The following is a 15,282-nucleotide window of genomic DNA, read 5'->3' on the forward strand; positions in this document are numbered from 1 at the left end:
ATTTTTATACATTTTGGTTTCACCTTGTAGAAATTACAGCTGTGTTTATACATAGTCCCCCCATTTCTGGGCACCATAATGTTTAGGACACATGGCTTCACAGGTGTATGTAATTGCTCAGGTGTGTTTAATTGCCTCCGTAATGCAAGGTATATCTCAGCACCTATTCTTTCCTCCAGTCTTTCCATCACCTTTGGAAACGTTTATATCAACATGAGGACCAAAGTTGTGTCAATGAAAGTCAAAGAAGCCATTATGAGACTGAGAAACAAGATTAAAACCATTAGAGACATCAGCCAAACCTTCGGTTTACCAAAATCAACTGCTTGGAACATCATCAAGAAGAAAGAGAGCACTGGTGAGCCTACTAATCGCAAAGGGACTGGCAGGCCAATGAAGACTTCCACAGCTGATGACAGAAGAATTCTCTCTATAATAAACAAAAATCCCCAAACACCTGTCTGACAGATCAGAAACACTCTTTAGGAATCAGGTATGGATTTGTCAATGACCACTGTCCTCAGAAGACTTCAGGAACAGAAATACAGAGGCTACTGCAAGATCTTTTGGTTAGCCGCAAAAATAGTATGGCCGGGTTACAATTTGCCAAGAAGTACTTAAAAGAGCAACCACAGTTGTGGAAAAAGGTCTTGTGGACAGATGAGACGAAGATTAACTTATATCAGAGTGATGGCAAGAGCAAAGTATGGAGGAGAGAAGGAACTGCCCAAGATCCAAAGCATACCACCTCATCTGTGAAACACAATGGTGGGGGTGTTATGGCCTGGGCATGTTTGGCTGCTGAAGGTACTGACTCACTTATCTTCATTGATGATACAACTGCTGATGGTAGTAGCATAATGAATTCTGAAGTGTATAGACACATCCTATCTGCTCAAGTTCAAACAATTTCCTCAAAACTCTTTGGCCAGTGGTTCATTCTGCAGCAAGGCAATGATCCCAAACATACTGCTAAAGCAACAAAGGGGGTTTTAAATTTGTCAGTGGCCAAGTCAATCACCTGATCTGAACCCAATTGAGCATGCCTTTTGAATGCTGAAGAGAAAATTGAAGGGGAACAAGCATAAGCTAAAGATGGCTGCAATATAGGCCTGGCAGAGCATCACCAGAGAAGACACCCAGCAACTGGTGATGTCCATGAATCGCAGACTTCAAGCAGTCATTGCATGCAAAGGATATGCAACAAAATACTAAACATGACTACTTTCATTTACATGATATTGCTATGTCCCAAACATTATGGCGCCCTGAAATGGGGGAGACTATATATATAAACACTGCTGTAATTTCTACACGGTGAAACCAAAATGTATAAAAATGGCCTTTATTAAAATCTGACAATGTATATTTTAACCACGTGATTTTTTTTTCTATTACAAATCTCAAATTGTGGAGTATAGAGACAAATAAACACATGATGGGTCTTTGTCCCAAACATTATGGAGGGCACTGTAATGTTTACATCAATAAGGCACTGGTCAGACCACATTTGGGGTATTGTGAACAATTTTGGGCCCCATATCTGAGGAGGGATGGGCTAGAGTTTACAAAGGTCCAGAGAAGGCTTACGAGAATGATTCTGGTGATGATTGGGTCAACAACGTATGACGACTGTTTGACTGCTCTGAGCCTGTACTCGTTGGTGTTTAGGATGAGGGGGTGGGGGGGATCTCATTTAAACTTTTTGAATAACAGGCCTGGATTGAGTGGACGTGGAGAGGATGTTTCCATGAGTGGGAGAGTCCAGGACCAGAGGGCACAGCTTCAGAATAAAAGGACGTACCTTTAGAATGGAGGTGAAGAGGAACTTCTTTAGCCTGGTGGTGGTGAATCTGTGGAATTCATTGCCACAGATGGCTGTGGAGGCCAAGTATTTGGATATTTTTTAAGAGGAAATTGACACGCTCTTAATTAGTTTGGGTGACAAAGGTTACGGGAAGAAAGCAGGAAAATTGAGTTGAGGGAAAGATAGATCACCCATGAGTGAATGGCGGTCGATGGGCCGAATGGCCTATTTCCGCTCCTATGTGTTATGAATTTATGAACTTGTGATGTAATTATATCATGAGTAGAAATTCTACTTCTGGAGGTAGGATGTAAACATTTACACTGTCATATAGCACATGAAGCTCATTCTACTTTCACACAATGAGTACTTTGCACCAACAAAAGGTTAATGAAGAAGGATTTATTTTCTTTCTGATAGGAGATAAATCATGGAGCAGATTTTGTTTTAAGCGTATGAAATAAATGGACAAAATAACTTGCTTCGCTGGTGAAAGATTTAAAGAGGTGGAGAATGCAAATGAAAAGCTGAAGTTAATTGGCACTTTAGTAAGCAAAATGGATATAAATAGTCAGATTTGTACATCTCAGTAACAGGCCTTATGGCCAAACTGATCTATGTTCTCCAAGATGCCCATCTAAATTAGTCCCATTTGCCTATATTTGATTTATTTTTCCCAAAACCTTTCCTATCCAGAAGCCTGTTTGAATGGGTTTTGAATTATTTCAAGGGATTCGCGTAAACTTCTGGCTCTTGCCTGTATCCCGTAATGACCATTTTCAAAATTATAGTAAGAAATCGTAGTTGTAATTCATTGCACAGACCTGACTCCCCACCATTGACTGTACATTTCACATGCCTCGGAAAGCAGCCATCATAATCAAAGACTTGTCCCACCCCGGTCATTCCTCCTCCTATCTGCAACCTACTGGGCAAATGTACAGAAGCTTGAAAGTGCGCACCACCAGGAACAGGTTCTTCCCCTCTTATCAGGCTGCTGAATACTTCTTCCATAAGCTAGGGTAATGCTCTATTCACCTCTACCCCATTGCAGACAATTGACTTTGCCTATGGAACAGTTGCGCTACAATGCTGAGACTATATTGTGCACCTTCCCCTTTGCTCTACATGTTTTATTTGAGTTTTATTATTTTTATGTAGCGTATTATCTGATCTGATTGGACCGCATATAAAACAATGATTTTCACCGTATCTTGGTTCACGTGACAATAATAAACCAAAATCTAAAGATCAATTTTTGAGATAGAGATAGTGATATGATCTCAGAGCTTGTGAATGACACATTTACCTCCTGCCCCACGAGCATTCCCATAACAATCTGAGGATTCCTTGCCATGCAATGCTTCCTTGCCAAAAGATTAGTCGTTGAAGTTAATTGGTCCACCCCTCCAGACTTAATGGAGCCACAGCACCCATTTTACCCTCCCTAACTCAAAGAAAATGTACTAAAAGTTATCAGGAATGATACAGGAAAAGGACATATGTGCAATAATTACTGATTAGGAATTAAAGTCCATATTTTATTGGTAAATTAAACCTTTGACTCTCAAATCTTGTATGCTACCTCTTTCTGGATCCGCTGTTAGAAATCTGCATAGTGAATGCAGATTAAAAAAAAGTAGCATACACCTACTTGTGTGGTTTGGTAATTCTTGTAGTTAGTTCTAAGTTCATAAGATTTAGGAGCAGAATTAGGCCATTTAGTCCATCAAGTTTACTCTGCCATTCAATCATGGCTGATCTATCTTTCCTCTCAGCCCCATTCTCCTGCATTCTCCCCGTAACCCCTGACACCCTTACTAATCAGGAATGTGCCAATCCGCGCCTTAAAAATATCAATTGACGGCCTCCACAGCCGTCTGTGACAGTGAGTTCCACCCTCTGACTAAAGAAATTCCTCATTATCACCTTTCTAAAGGAACATCCTTTTATTCTGAGGCTATGGCCTCTGGTCACAGAATCTCCGACCAGTGGAAACATCAACTCCATAACCACTCTATCCAGGCTGTTCACTATTTGGTAAGTTTCATTGAGGTTCCCCCTCATCTATCTCAATTCCAGCAAGTACAGGCCCAGTGTCTTCAAATGCTCATCATATGTTATAAATCATAGTCATAAATATGTGTGAAATCATCTTGCAACATTAATGCCTTCTACCTTCTAAACAGACTGGAGGTACTATGGGCGATCTCGTGTAGTCTTGTGCCAACAGTTTTAATCATGGAGTCGTACAATTCTACGTGGCTTTTTAAGCAGAGTTAAGCTCTCCCAAGTACTTTGAAGAGGACGCAGACATGGCAAACAGTGTGCAACATTTTAAGAAAATATAGAACATCTTTACCAATTTAGTAACAAGTTTAAAGCCAAATGTAAAGCTAAAGTGAGCTGGGGGAGATTTGAAGCATATAAACTGAGTCAGGACAAATGAAAAGTGTTAAGAAGAAAGCAGCTGGTGTAAAGTTTCACTACAAGAGTTAAGTTGCAGCACTGGCCCGACGGATAAACGCTAGAAAAACTGGTATTGGGTAGTTTATTGTGAAAGTCATTTGAATTCACAGAATAAAGTCGTTCACAAGATCATTACAGGTACTTCCGGTGAAAGAAGACAAAGCAGTGAGAACGTTGGTGGGATTATGATTCATCAGAGGGTTTGTTCTTTTGGTATCTTGTGCAATCTTGCAGCTAAAGGTTTGATTAAAATAAATCATTAACAAAACCAGCAGGGTAGGAGAATCACAGGGGCATAGGTTTAAGGTGAGAGGGGCAAGATACATAGAAACAGAAAATAGGTGCAGGAGGAGGCCATTCGGCCCTTTTGAGCCAGCACCGCCATTCATTGTGATCATGGCTGATTGTCCCCAATCAATAACCCTTGCCTGCCTTCTCCCTACATCCCTTGATACCACCATCCCCTAGAGCTCTATCTAACTCTCTTAAATCCATCCAGTGATTTGGCCTGCACTGCCCTCTGTGGCAGGGAATTCCACAAATTCACAACTCTCTGGGTGAAAACGTTTTTTCTCACCTCAGTTTTAAATGGCCTCCCCTTCATTCTAAGACTGTGGCCCCTGGTTCTGGACTCGCCCAACATTGATACGAATCTGAGGAGCAACATTTTCACTTATGGAACAAATTACCAGAGACCATATGACATAACCATATAACAATTACAGCACGGAAACAGGCCATCTCGACCCCTCTAGTCCGTGCCGAACACATATTCTCCCCTAGTCCCATATACCTGCGCTCAGACCATACCCCTCCATTCCTTTCCCGTCCATATAACTATCCAATTTATTTTTAAATGATAAAAACTAACCTGCCTCCACCACCTTCACTGGAAGCTCATTCCACACAGCCACCACTCTCTGAGTAAAGAAGTTCCCCCTCATGTTACCCCTAAACTTCTGTCCCTTAATTCTCAAGTCATGTCCCCTTGTTTGAATCTTCCCTACTCTCAGTGGGAAAAGCTTATCCACGTCAACTCTGTCTATTCCTCTCATCATTTTAAAGACCTCTATCAAGTCCCCCCTTAATCTTCTGCGCTCCAAAGAATAAAGCCCTAACTTGTTCAATCTTTCTCTGTAACTTAGTTGCTGAAACCCAGGCAACATTCAAGTAAATCTCCTCTGTACTCTCTCTATTATCCTTGACATCCTTCCTATAATTAGGCGACCAAAATTGTACGCCATACTCCAGAATTGGCCTCACCAATGTCTTGTACAATTTTAACATTACATCCCAACTTCTATATTCAATGCTCTGATTTATAAAGGCCAGCACACCTAAAGCTTTCTTTACCACCCTATCTACATGAGATTCCACTTTCAGGGAACTGTGCACAGTTATTCCCAGATCCCTCTGTTCACCTGCATTCTTCAATTCCCTACCATTTACCATGTACGTCCTATTTTGATTTGTCCTGCCAAGATGTAGCACCTCACACTTATCAGCATTAAACTCCATCTGCCATCTTTCAGCCCACTCTTCCAACTTGCATAAATCTCTCTGTACACTTTGAATATCTACTTCATTATCCACAACCCCACCTATCTTAGTATCATCTGCATACTTACTAATCCAATTTACCACACCATCATCCAGATCATTGATGTACATGACAAACAACAGTGGACCCAACACAGATCCCTGTGGCACCCCACTAGTCACTGGCCTCCAACCTGACAAACAACCATCCACCATTACTCTCTGGCATCTCCCATTCAGCCACTGTTGAATCCATCTTGCTACTCCATCATTAATACCTAACAATTGAACCTTCTTAACCAACCTTCCGTGAGGAACCTTGTCAAAGGCCTTACTGAAGTCCATATATACAACATCCACTGCTTTACCCTCATCAATTTCCCGAGTAACCTCTTCAAAAAATTCAAGAAGATTAGTCAAACATGACCTTCCAGGCACAAATCCATGTTGACTGTTCCTAATCAGACCCTGTTTATCCAGATGCTTATATATATTATCTCTAAGTATCCTTTCCATTAATTTGCCCACCACTGACGTCAAACTAACAGGTCTATAATTGCTAGGTTTACTCTTAGCCCCCTTTTTAAACAATGGAACAACATGCGCAGTACGCCAATCCTCCGGCACTATTCCCGTTTCTAATGACATTTGAAATATTTCTGTCATAGCCCCTGCTATTTCTACACTAACTTCCCTCAATGTCCTAGGGAATATCCTGTCCGGACCTGGAGACTTATCCACTTTTATATTTCTCAAAAGTGTCAGTACTTCCTCTTCTTTGAATCTCATAGTTTCCATAGCTACTCTACTTGTTTCCCATACCTCACATAATTCAATATCCTTCTCCTTGGTGAATACCGAAGAAAATAAATTGTTCAATACCTCCCCCATCTCTTTTGGCTCTGCAGATAGCTGTCCACTCTGACTCTCTAATGGACCAATTTTATCCCTCGTTATCCTTTTGCTATTAATATAGCTGTAGAAACCCTTTGGATTTACTTTCACCTTACTTGCCAAAGCAACCTCATATCATTTAGCTTTTCTAATTTCTTTCTTAAGATTCTTTTTACATTCTTTATACTCCTCAAGCACCTCATTTACTCCATGCTGCCTATAATTATTGTAGATCTCTCTCTTTTTCCGAACCAAATGTCCAATTTCCCTGGAAAACCATGGCTCTTTCCAATTTTTACTATTTCCTTTCAACCGAACAGGGACATAAAGATTCTGTACTCTTAAAATGTCACCTTTAAATGTCCACCATTTCTCTTCCACATCTTTCCCATAAAACAAACTGTCCCAATTTACTCCTTTTAAATCATTTCGCATCTCCTCAAAGTTAGCCTTTCTCCAATCAAAAATCTCAACCCGAGGTCCAGTTCTGACCCTCTCCATAATTATATTGAAACTAATGGTATTGTGATCACTGGTCCCGAACTGTTCCCCAACACATACCTCTGCCATCTGACCCGTCTCATTTCCTAACAGGAGGTCCAGCACCGCCCCTTCTCTAGTATGTACTTCTATGTATTGCTGCAAAAAACTATCCTGCACACATTTTACAAACTCCAACCCATCCAGCCCATTTACAGAATGTGTTTCCCAGTCTATGTGTGGAAAATTGAAATCTCCCACAATCACTACCTTGTGCTTACTACAAATATCTGCAATCTCCTTACATATTTGCTCTTCCAATTCTCGCTCCCCATTTGGCAGTCTATAATACACCCCTATAAGTGTTGCTACCCTTTTCCCATTTCTCAGTTCCACCCAAATAGCCTCCCTAGATGAGCCCTCTAATCTATCCTGCCAAAGCACTGCTGTAATATCTTCCCTGATAAGCAATGCAACACCTCCACCTCTTGCCCCTCCAATTCTATCACACCTGAAGCAACGAAATCCTGGAATATTTAGTTTCCAATCACAGCCACAACATCATACTTCCAGGTGTCAATCCAGGCTCTAAGTTCATCCACCTTTCTTACAATGCTCCTAGCATTAAAGTATACACATTTAAGAAACCCACCCTCTCTTATTCTCTGTTTATTGTCTTTCTCTTCTCTCTCCCCTACATTTTGGGTCAGAGTGCTACCATTCTCCGCCTCCTGCCTCTCACACTGACTGCTAGCTTTCCCAATTCGAGTCCCTCCCCCCAACCATACTTGTTTAAAGTCTCCCCAGTAGCCTTTGCAAATCTCCCCGCCAGGATATTGGTCCCCCTCGAGTTCAAGTGCAACCCGTCCTTTCTGTACAGGTCGCACCTTCCCCAAAAGAGGTCCCAATGATCCAGAAACTTGAATCCATACCCACTGCACCAGTCCCTCATCCACGCATTTATTCTCCACCTCGCTCCATTCCTACTCTCACTGTCGCGTGGCACAGGCAGTAATCCTGAGATTGTTACCTTTGCAGTTCTTCTCCTTAACTCTCTACCTAACTCCCTAAATTCTTCTTTCAGGACCTCTTCTCTTTTTTTACCTATGTCGTTGGTACCTATATGTACCACAACCTCAGGCTCCTCTCCCTCCCATTTCAGGATTTCTTGGACACGTTCAGACACATCCCTGACCCTGGCACCAGGGAGGCAAACTACCATCCGGGTCTCCTGTCTGCGTCCACAGAATCGCCTATCCGACCCCCTGACTATAGAGTCCCCTATTACAATTGCCCTCCTCTTCTATTCCTTACCCTTCTGAGCAACATCACCGGTATTTGAGCCAGAGGCCCGGCCGCTGTCGCTGCCCCCAGGTAGGCTGTCTCCCCCACCCTTACTCAAACATGTACTTATTTTCAAGGGGCATAATTAGGCCATTTGGCCCATTGAGTCTGTTGCACCATTCGATCACGAGTGATCTATTTTTCTCCCTCAACCCCGTTCACCAGCTTTCACCCCGTAAACATTGAGGCTCTTACTATCAATCTCCGCTTTAAAAATACCCAATGTCTTGATCTCCACACCTTCTGTGGCAATGTATTTCACAGAATCACCACCCTTTCGCTAAGGAAATTGCTCCTCATTTCCATTCTAAAGGCATGTCCTTTTAGGCTGTGCCCTCTGGTCCATGACTCTCCCATTACTGGAAACATCCTTTCCACATCCACTCTATCTGGTCCTCTCATTATCTGGTAGGTTTCAACGAGATCATCCCTCATTCTTCTAAACTCCAGCAAGTACAGGCTCTGTGTCGTCAAACGCACCTCGTCTGTTAACCCATTCATCCCTGGGATTATTCTTGTAAATCGCTGGACCCTCCAACACCAGCACATCCTTCCTCAGATATGGGGCCCAAAACCGCTCACAATCTTCCAGACGTGGCCTCACCAGAGATGAGGAGGAATTTCTTTAGTCAGAGGTTGGTGAATCTGTGGAATTCATTGCCACAGATGGCTGCAGAGGCCAAGTCATTGGGTATTTTTAAGGCACAGATTCTTGATTAGTCTCGGTTGTCAGGGGTTATGGGGAGAAGGCACGAGAATGGGGTTGAGAGGGGAAGATAGATCAGCCATGATTGAATGGTGGAGTAGATTTGATGGGCCGAATGGCCTAATTCTGTTCCTATTACTTATGAACCTGTGAACAATGAACTGCAAGTGCTGGTTTACAAAAAAAATAACCTGTGGTCATGATTTTAGGCTCATCACTTGCCTGGAGCTACTCTGGCTGAACTGGCAAGCCTGTATGTTGATGCCATAAAAGGAGGCAGCATTATGAATGGCAAATCGCTCGATCTCTTCCCTACGATACTTACAGTTCTGGCCTCTCAAGAAAGCCTAAGCTATGGTGGAGGTAGGCAAAGTTAGTTAACTGCATGAAGTGAAGCATGTACCATAATCCTGCGTAAAACTTTATTGTTATTTGAATGATCTACCTTTAAGGGATTATTGCTGCTTGTTATGTATAACATCACATAGTTTTTATTCTGTGTATGTTTTGCCAGGTCAGTTGTGTGGTGAAGAATACAAGAAGCAATTGATAAATACTCTCTGCTCCAGTCGGCAAGTAGCAACATGTCTGGCTATACGGAAATACTACATCCAGATGGAATTATTTTAGGAAATTTGATATTTAACTGAGAAGCAATTAGCCACCTAATAATTGAATCTATTGTACTTGAAGTTTTTGATAATTTAAGACAATTTTAAAAATCTTAATCAGCAGCATTTTCTGTAAATCGCATATCCTGGTATCATTTGCAGTACTGTTCCAAAAACACCATTAACTCCAGGGCAACGTTGCAGGATCATTCAGTACCATTCAGTAATTTGAATGGTGGGTAATTGCTCTCAAAATGCCCGAGGAGATCAGTCTCTGTTTTATTCAGCATGTGCAGAAACAATATGTAAAAGGAGTAACTATAGACTTATCATTACAGGAGCTCCCTGATACATAGTCCAATGGCTGTTTCCACAATTGGTTTAGTGTCATGCAAGGACTAACTCAACTGAGAGTCTACTGATTGAAGAAGGGTCTCGACCTGAAATGTCACCCATTCCTTATCTCCAGAGATGCTGCCTGTCCTGCTGAGTTACTCCAGCATTTTGTGTCCATCTGAGAGTCTACTGATTCAGCCTAGTGTATTGATACAAATACATCTATAGATGCTCCTGAACACATCATCAGTGATGTAACCTGGGGTCATTGGGTGTTTCGGGTCTTTCAATATCAGACACCCTCACCCAGGCGACCCAGCCGTGGTTGATCAGACCACGACTTGTGTTCAGGTGGCATTCGCTCCTCCCCATGGACCTTCTGTCCCGATCCAGAGCCATTTCGAGGCCTTCTCCGCTGCCTCTGTGGTGTTCTTGATGGTCCTTCTCCTCGCCACTCCGTTGATGCCCAGTGCGCTCAAGGCTTTGTGGAGCGATTGCCCTGCAAAACCTCTGCAGCCAACCTCGATGGGAATACACCTTGCCTTCCAGCCCTGCTTGCGGCAGTCTATGACCAGCTCTTCATACTTCGCCATCTTCCTCTCGTGGGCCTCCTCCAGACGGTCCTCCCACGGCACTGTCAGTTCCAACAAGACGATGTTTTTGGTCGCCTCTGAGACCAAGAGGATATCTGGCCTCAGGGTGGTCGTGGCAATGTGCTGTGGGAATTTCAGCTGTTTCACCAGGTCTACGGAAAGCTGCAATTCCTGCGCAGTCGGTAGGATTCCTGACGGATTCCTGGCTGCTGTGGTTCTTGGCAGCTGCACTCCGGCCTTCACGAAGGTGATCATCTGGGTGGTGGGGCCTGCTCGTCTGCAGCTGCTGATGCCTTCTGCAATGGGTTTAAGAACCTGATTGTGAATTTGATACACATGAATCTCCATCACTCTACTCCTAACTCTAGCATACGTTTTATTGGGGTTGTAAGAGCTATAGAGTCAAACAGAATGGAAACAGGCCCTTTGGCCCAACTTGCCCACACTGAACAACATGCCCCATCTACACTAGTTCCACTTGCCTGAGTGTAGCCCATATCCCTCAAAACCCTGTACTATCCATGTACCTGCGGTAATACTTCTTAAACGTTGGGTTAATCCCAGCCTCAATTACCTCCGTCGGCAGCCCGTTTCATGCATCCACCAGCTTTTGTGTGAAAAGGTTCCTATATAACCTTGTAATATAAAATTGCTATAATGCTTTTGTGTTTAAACAGTTTCTTGGAATTCTTCTTGGCTAGATGAATGGTGTGACTACATTTTTGAAATGAAAATGTTTTGAATATTTTTCAGGTGGGATCCGAAATGTGTGATTCACCTCGCATCCATGTTCAGGTTAAAATTTGTCTGATTTGAACAGCTTAATCACTTCATTTTAATAATAATTTCCTCATTAAATAAACACTGTGGCCATTCTTGTTCACTCTCATTCCTGTAGAGATGTACCTGTCAGTACAGAAGAGCTTCAGTTTGTTATGATGAAAGTGCTGAAGATGTTTCCCAGGTTGGATCTGCAGGAGCTTCCTCCACTTGTCTACCAGTTACTCCTCCTCTCTGCCAAGGTAAGGTGGTGGTGTTGTGTGGCAATCTAAGATTTGACGATGACATCAGTCCTTCACGATGATGCTTGGGATTTTAATAAATACAAGCTAACCATATTTCAATCATAAAATGTACATTAGTTTAGTTTATTGTCATGTGTGTATAGGTACAGTGCAAAGCTTTTGTTGAGTGTTAACCAGTCAGCAGAAAGACAATATATGATTACAATCGAGCCATTTACAGTGTATAGGTACATTCTAACGGAATAATGTTTAGTGCAAAGTAAAGCCAATAAAGTCTAATCAAAGATAGTCCGAGGGGCACCAATGAGGTAGATAGTAGTTCAAGACTGCTCTCTGGTTGTGGTGGGATGATTATATTCAAAGCGTTGCAGTTGGAATTGAAAAATTAAAACGGCCAGTGCACTTTAGTGATTATTTCTCTTATTCTTAACAGGGCTGTAAGAAAATTCTTTTGGAAGGAATCATAAAATTTTTCCATCAGCAGGATCAGTTGCAAAAAGAAGAACAGATGGGAACTGAGTGAGTTTTAACTATTTCTCACTTAGAGGTTAATGTCTACCTTTATTATCAAGACCGTGAGCATAGTACATGTTGGCGCAGTGGTAGAGTTGCTGCCTTACAGCGCCAGAGACCCGGGTTCGATCCTGACTATGGGTGCTGTCCGTGCGGAGTTTGTACATTCTTGTTCTCCCCGTGACCTGCGTGGGTTTTCCCCAGGTGCTCCGGTTTCCTCCCACAATTCAACGACGTACAGGTTTGTAGGTTCATTAGCTTGGTAAAATTGTAAATTGTCCCCAGTGTGTGTAGGATAGTGTTAGTGTAGGGGATCGCTGGTCGTTGCGGACTCAGTGAGCCGAGTGGCCTGTTTCCGCGCTGTATCTCTAAACTAAATTTTTTTTTAAATCTGCGCATGATGCTCTCCTTACACGGTGAATGACTTGATGGAGATAAAGTACAATTACTTGTTACTTTCCCACCACATTCAACACATACCCTCTCTCTTTCTGCTTAGCCTCATAACTATTGCAGACATTGTTAAGGTTCATTTTCTTAAAACAGCCAACTACAATAAGCTAGGTAAAACCAATACAAGCTTAAATGATCATTTAGCTAGAGAGTGCTAGGAGATACAAAGTCAAGCATACAGCAGATACTTAACTCCTCCCCGGCCATCACTCTAATGAATGAAGACAAACACCATCTTTTATACTGTTTTGGAAACAGTCACATGTTCATACAGAATTGCAGCAATGACGTCTAACATATCAATCACAGCTCTACCCATTCAAAGCATGCTTGTCACTAATACAATACTTCTCATGCTATGGTTATATCGATCACAAACTTTAGTTACAAAACCCCCAAATAACAGGAAGTTAGTCAAAGGTCTATCATTTGCAGACCCTTCTTAAACAATGTAAGGATCTTTATCAGTTGCCCACAGAAGTTCCTGCTATTAGACAATACCACTTTCTCAGGAAGCTCATCCTCTCCCAAGGCTTGTTTTTACAGAAGCCAGAACCTTCTCAGCAAGTACATCCCCTCTCACCATTGTCAATATCTTTTGCTTGGGCACAACAGGCAGCAGCTTGGATGCAGTTTGAATGCTGGCCTCCAATTTCCTGATAACCCAGCCCTTCTACAGAACCCAAATTTCAAAGCTTTCATTTACTCAGAACCCAAAACCCAAATTAATCTTTACTTAATAAAATACATAAAATATTCCATTATTAACTAGATTATTATCAAAATTCTGGTTTTCCTATTCTCTAAATTGCTTCACTGTTCCTTTTAACGTGCTGAGTTGTGCTTTGTTTTCAAGGTCCATGGAGTTGGAGGCTGCCTCTGTGCCAAAAGATCAGCTCCGTCATGTAGAGGGAACCATCATTCTTCACATTGTGTTTGCTATCAAATTGGACCATGACCTGGGCCGTGAACTCATCAAATATCTGAAGGTCCGTTAGTCTCGTTTCTGCTTTATCGTTATTGCCAAAATATATAATGGCAGCTGTGCAGTACACCATTAAGCTTGTGAAACATTTGAGATGAAACAACAAAGGTAATGTTGGAATAGGATTCAAAAATCTTCAGATTGCAAATGAGAGAGGAGATGAATACAGAAACTGTTTGCAGTTTGGAGACTGGTTGAACTTGAATTTGTGCAGCGAGTTCAGATTCAGATTCAATTTTAATTGTCATTGTCAGTGTACAGTACAGAGACAACGAAATGCATTTAGCATCTCCCTGGAAGAGCGACATAGCAAATGATTTGAATAAATAATAATAAGTGTCCGGGGGGGGGGGGGGGGGGTAATTGGCAGTCACCAAGGTACGTTGTTGAGTAGAGTGACAGCCGCCGGGAAGAAGCTGTTCCTGGACCTGCTGGTTCGGCAACGGAGAAACCTGTAGCGCCTCCCGGATGGTAGGAGGGTAAACAGTCCATGGTTGGGGTGAGAGCAGTCCTTGGCGATGCTGAGTGCCCTCCGCAGACAACGCTTGCTTTGGACAGACTCAATGGAGGGGAGCAAGGAACCGGTGATGCGTTGGGCAATTTTCACCACCCTCTGCAATGCCTTCCGGTTGGAGTCAGAGCAGTTGCCATACCATACTGTGATGCAGTTGGTAAGGATGCTCTCGATGGTGCAGCGGTAGAAGTTCACCAGGATCTGAGGAGACAGATGGACCTTCTTCAGTATCCTCAGGAAGAAGAAACGCTGGTGAGCCTTCTTGATCAGAGTTGGTTTAGGGTGGAGGCTGGAAGAGAGGTGGGGGCAGGACACAGCCTGGCAGGTGATAGGTGGATACAACCAAGTGAAGGGTGGTTTGATAGGCAGATGGTTGGACAAAGGCCAGAGATAAAAAGACAACTAGTGTAAGGTAAGTATGTAAGAGATGCGAATTGTGAAGGAATGCTTGTAGAGGGAGAATCAGGTGTGAATCTATGTGGGGTGCAGGAAAGAGTGGGGGTAAAGGAGGTGCTGTTTGTAGGTTAGTAACCTGAAATTGGTGAATTCAATGTTCATCCCACGCCCAGTCACTTCCTCCCATCCCCACCTCTTTCTGCCTTCCACAGAGATGGATCGCTCTGCAACTCCTTGGTTCACTCATCCCATCCCACCCAAACCACCCTCTCTCAGGTAGTTTCCCCTGCAACCACCTGTCCGTATATCTCCTCGCTCGCCTCTGTCCAGAGATCTCGGCAGTCCTTCCAGGTGAGACAGAGGTCCATGTGCACCTTGTCTTACCTCATCCACTGCATATGGTATTTACAGTGTCTTTCTCTTTCACCATATGCAATTTTTCCTTTAACATCACTGATGTCTCGTTTCTTTGAATGATAATTGTTATGGGGTATTAATAATCGCTCTGGTGCCAGCAGGTTCCCTGCATCAACTGGACAAAAAAAATAGAGACATAGAATCATACAGTATGGAAACAGGACCTTTGGCCCAACTTGCCCACACTGACCAACTTGTCC

At 42.8% G+C, this 15,282-nt stretch overlaps 1 protein-coding gene across 2 annotated transcripts in view; it reads left to right on the forward strand.

Moving 5' to 3' along the window:
• Positions 1 to 15,282, forward strand: part of fanci (FA complementation group I) — a 99,304-nt gene that overhangs the window by 5,028 nt on the left and 78,994 nt on the right. For both annotated transcript variants that reach the window (XM_033050313.1, XM_033050314.1), the window contains exons 5-10: positions 9,449 to 9,602; positions 9,754 to 9,811; positions 11,533 to 11,574; positions 11,678 to 11,801; positions 12,238 to 12,323; positions 13,627 to 13,759. In XM_033050313.1, the coding sequence (XP_032906204.1) occupies positions 9,449 to 9,602; positions 9,754 to 9,811; positions 11,533 to 11,574; positions 11,678 to 11,801; positions 12,238 to 12,323; positions 13,627 to 13,759 (597 nt within the window). The remainder of the gene's footprint in view (positions 1 to 9,448; positions 9,603 to 9,753; positions 9,812 to 11,532; positions 11,575 to 11,677; positions 11,802 to 12,237; positions 12,324 to 13,626; positions 13,760 to 15,282) is intronic.

Source organism: Amblyraja radiata, chromosome 34 (assembly GCF_010909765.2).
Source record: "Amblyraja radiata isolate CabotCenter1 chromosome 34, sAmbRad1.1.pri, whole genome shotgun sequence".
Lineage (NCBI taxonomy): Eukaryota > Metazoa > Chordata > Chondrichthyes > Rajiformes > Rajidae > Amblyraja > Amblyraja radiata.